This window comes from Triticum urartu, unplaced genomic scaffold (assembly GCF_003073215.2).
Source record: "Triticum urartu cultivar G1812 unplaced genomic scaffold, Tu2.1 TuUngrouped_contig_5874, whole genome shotgun sequence".
Lineage (NCBI taxonomy): Eukaryota > Viridiplantae > Streptophyta > Magnoliopsida > Poales > Poaceae > Triticum > Triticum urartu.
This window is the reverse complement of record NW_024116585.1, coordinates 8,084-9,813: the sequence shown is the minus strand read 5'-3', so window position 1 is coordinate 9,813 and position 1,730 is coordinate 8,084. Positions and strand designations below refer to the sequence as shown.

The 1,730-nt window shown below is 46.1% G+C and overlaps 1 protein-coding gene across 1 annotated transcript; it reads left to right on the top strand.

Moving 5' to 3' along the window:
• Positions 1–4: 4 nt before the first annotated feature.
• On the top strand, positions 5–1,227 carry LOC125529820 (plasma membrane ATPase 2-like; the record flags this gene model as incomplete). Its single annotated transcript, XM_048694237.1, has 4 exons — positions 5–76; positions 164–346; positions 434–612; positions 849–1,227. Coding segments are annotated over 4 exons (531 nt in total), but the record flags the coding sequence as incomplete, so codon positions are not given.
• Positions 1,228–1,730: the final 503 nt, after the last annotated feature.

Below are 1,730 nucleotides of genomic sequence, written 5' to 3'. Positions count from 1 at the left end.
CACCAGGTCACGCAGCTGGTCATTTGCCGAGCGTCCTGGGTTTCTACTGGTCTTTGCATTCTTCGTTGCGCAGCTGGTTTGCTCCTAACTCCCTGCCCCTCTTATAAACTGCTTCAGGAGAAAAGCACATCAAGCTAAAAAACCTTCCCATTAATATTTACAGATTGCTACACTGATCGCGGTGTATGCTGACTGGCCGTTCACTCAGATCAAAGGCATCGGGTGGGGCTGGGCTGGCGTCGTGTGGCTCTACAATATCATCACATACCTCCCGCTCGATATCATCAAGTTCCTCATCCGATACACTCTGAGCGGCAAAGCATGGGATCTCGTCATCGATCAAAGGGTAATAATAACATGTGCTGCACAAACTGTCTTGGCCCACGCCTTTTGGACCATGTATCATGCATGACAAATGTTCATCTTTCTGTAGATTGCGTTCACAAGGAAGAAAGACTTCGGCAAGGAGGAGAGGGAGCTCAAGTGGGCACACGCTCAGAGGACCCTCCATGGGCTGCAGCCACCGGATGCTAAGATGTTCTCGGAGAAGGGGGGCTACAATGAGCTGAATCACATGGCTGAAGAGGCCAAGAGGAGGGCCGAGATTGCAAGGTAGGACCAGTCAATCAATCATAGCCCTTCCTTGCATATAATTTCCCCTGGTCCCTTATCGGTCCAGCTGTCCCTCCTTTCCCCCCTCATTGGCTCATTATCACTCATGAATTCATCTCTGGACATGCATGTGTCTTCTCTAATATCAGTAGGCATGCATGTAGGCAATAGTGACATAAGCAGTTGTGTTTGTCGACAACGGTGTGAAACTAACTGTACTGTCATGGTTACTACAGGTTGAGGGAGCTTCATACTCTCAAAGGGCATGTGGAGTCCGTCGTCAAGCTGAAGGGTCTCGATATCGAGACGATCCAGCAATCCTACACGGTCTGATGATCTGAGCTGTCCAGGAGAAAAAAGGGGGAAATCCCTAATTTATTGGTTACCGTCATGAGTGAAGAGTGGATCCTCTTCTTTGCTGTGAACTTTACTACTGTAATCGTCCGCGTAGTACCTGAGACATATCTACTGTAGTTTAAGCTTGCCGGTTGGTGATATAGTTTCACGCCACCTAAGTAATGGCGTGGCCGTTTTTTTCTTCTTCTTCGTTTTTTCTGTTTTCAGATAGTATGTATATTATGTTTTTCTCTCTTCATTTTAAGCTCGTTACCGACATGTGGATAAATCGGGTATGGTGGTCTGTTTGTGGGGGAAGGTAGTGTTAGCATGTGACCTCCATTCAGTGCATGGCGATGAAATGCTTCCTAACTGGGATCTGGTTTCAGATCTGTAGCTGTGGTTTGGCTCAATATTTTTGCCTGCCATGCTTTTGTGTCTGAGAGATGCAGTCAAAGTGCTTCATGGAGATGTCCATCACATAACATTTTGTTTTTGAGTCGAAATACACCGCATAGAGTTTGTGTGCATGTTTCTCTTTTGAGAATCCATTTGCTATCAGTCGCCGATTCCCTGATGATTTTTCATGAACATTTGGACGAATAAGCACCAACATACTGAGCCCACACAAGTCGAACTAATCTAGAAGTTTCTGAAGAGTCGCATGAGTTCCTCGCCGCACCAGGTGAGAACTTAAAAGCAACTCTAGCAGAGTACCAATACTAATAAAAGAAAAAACGCTGAAATAGGTAGAGAAGGGCGTTCTAGAAGACTACCAAAAG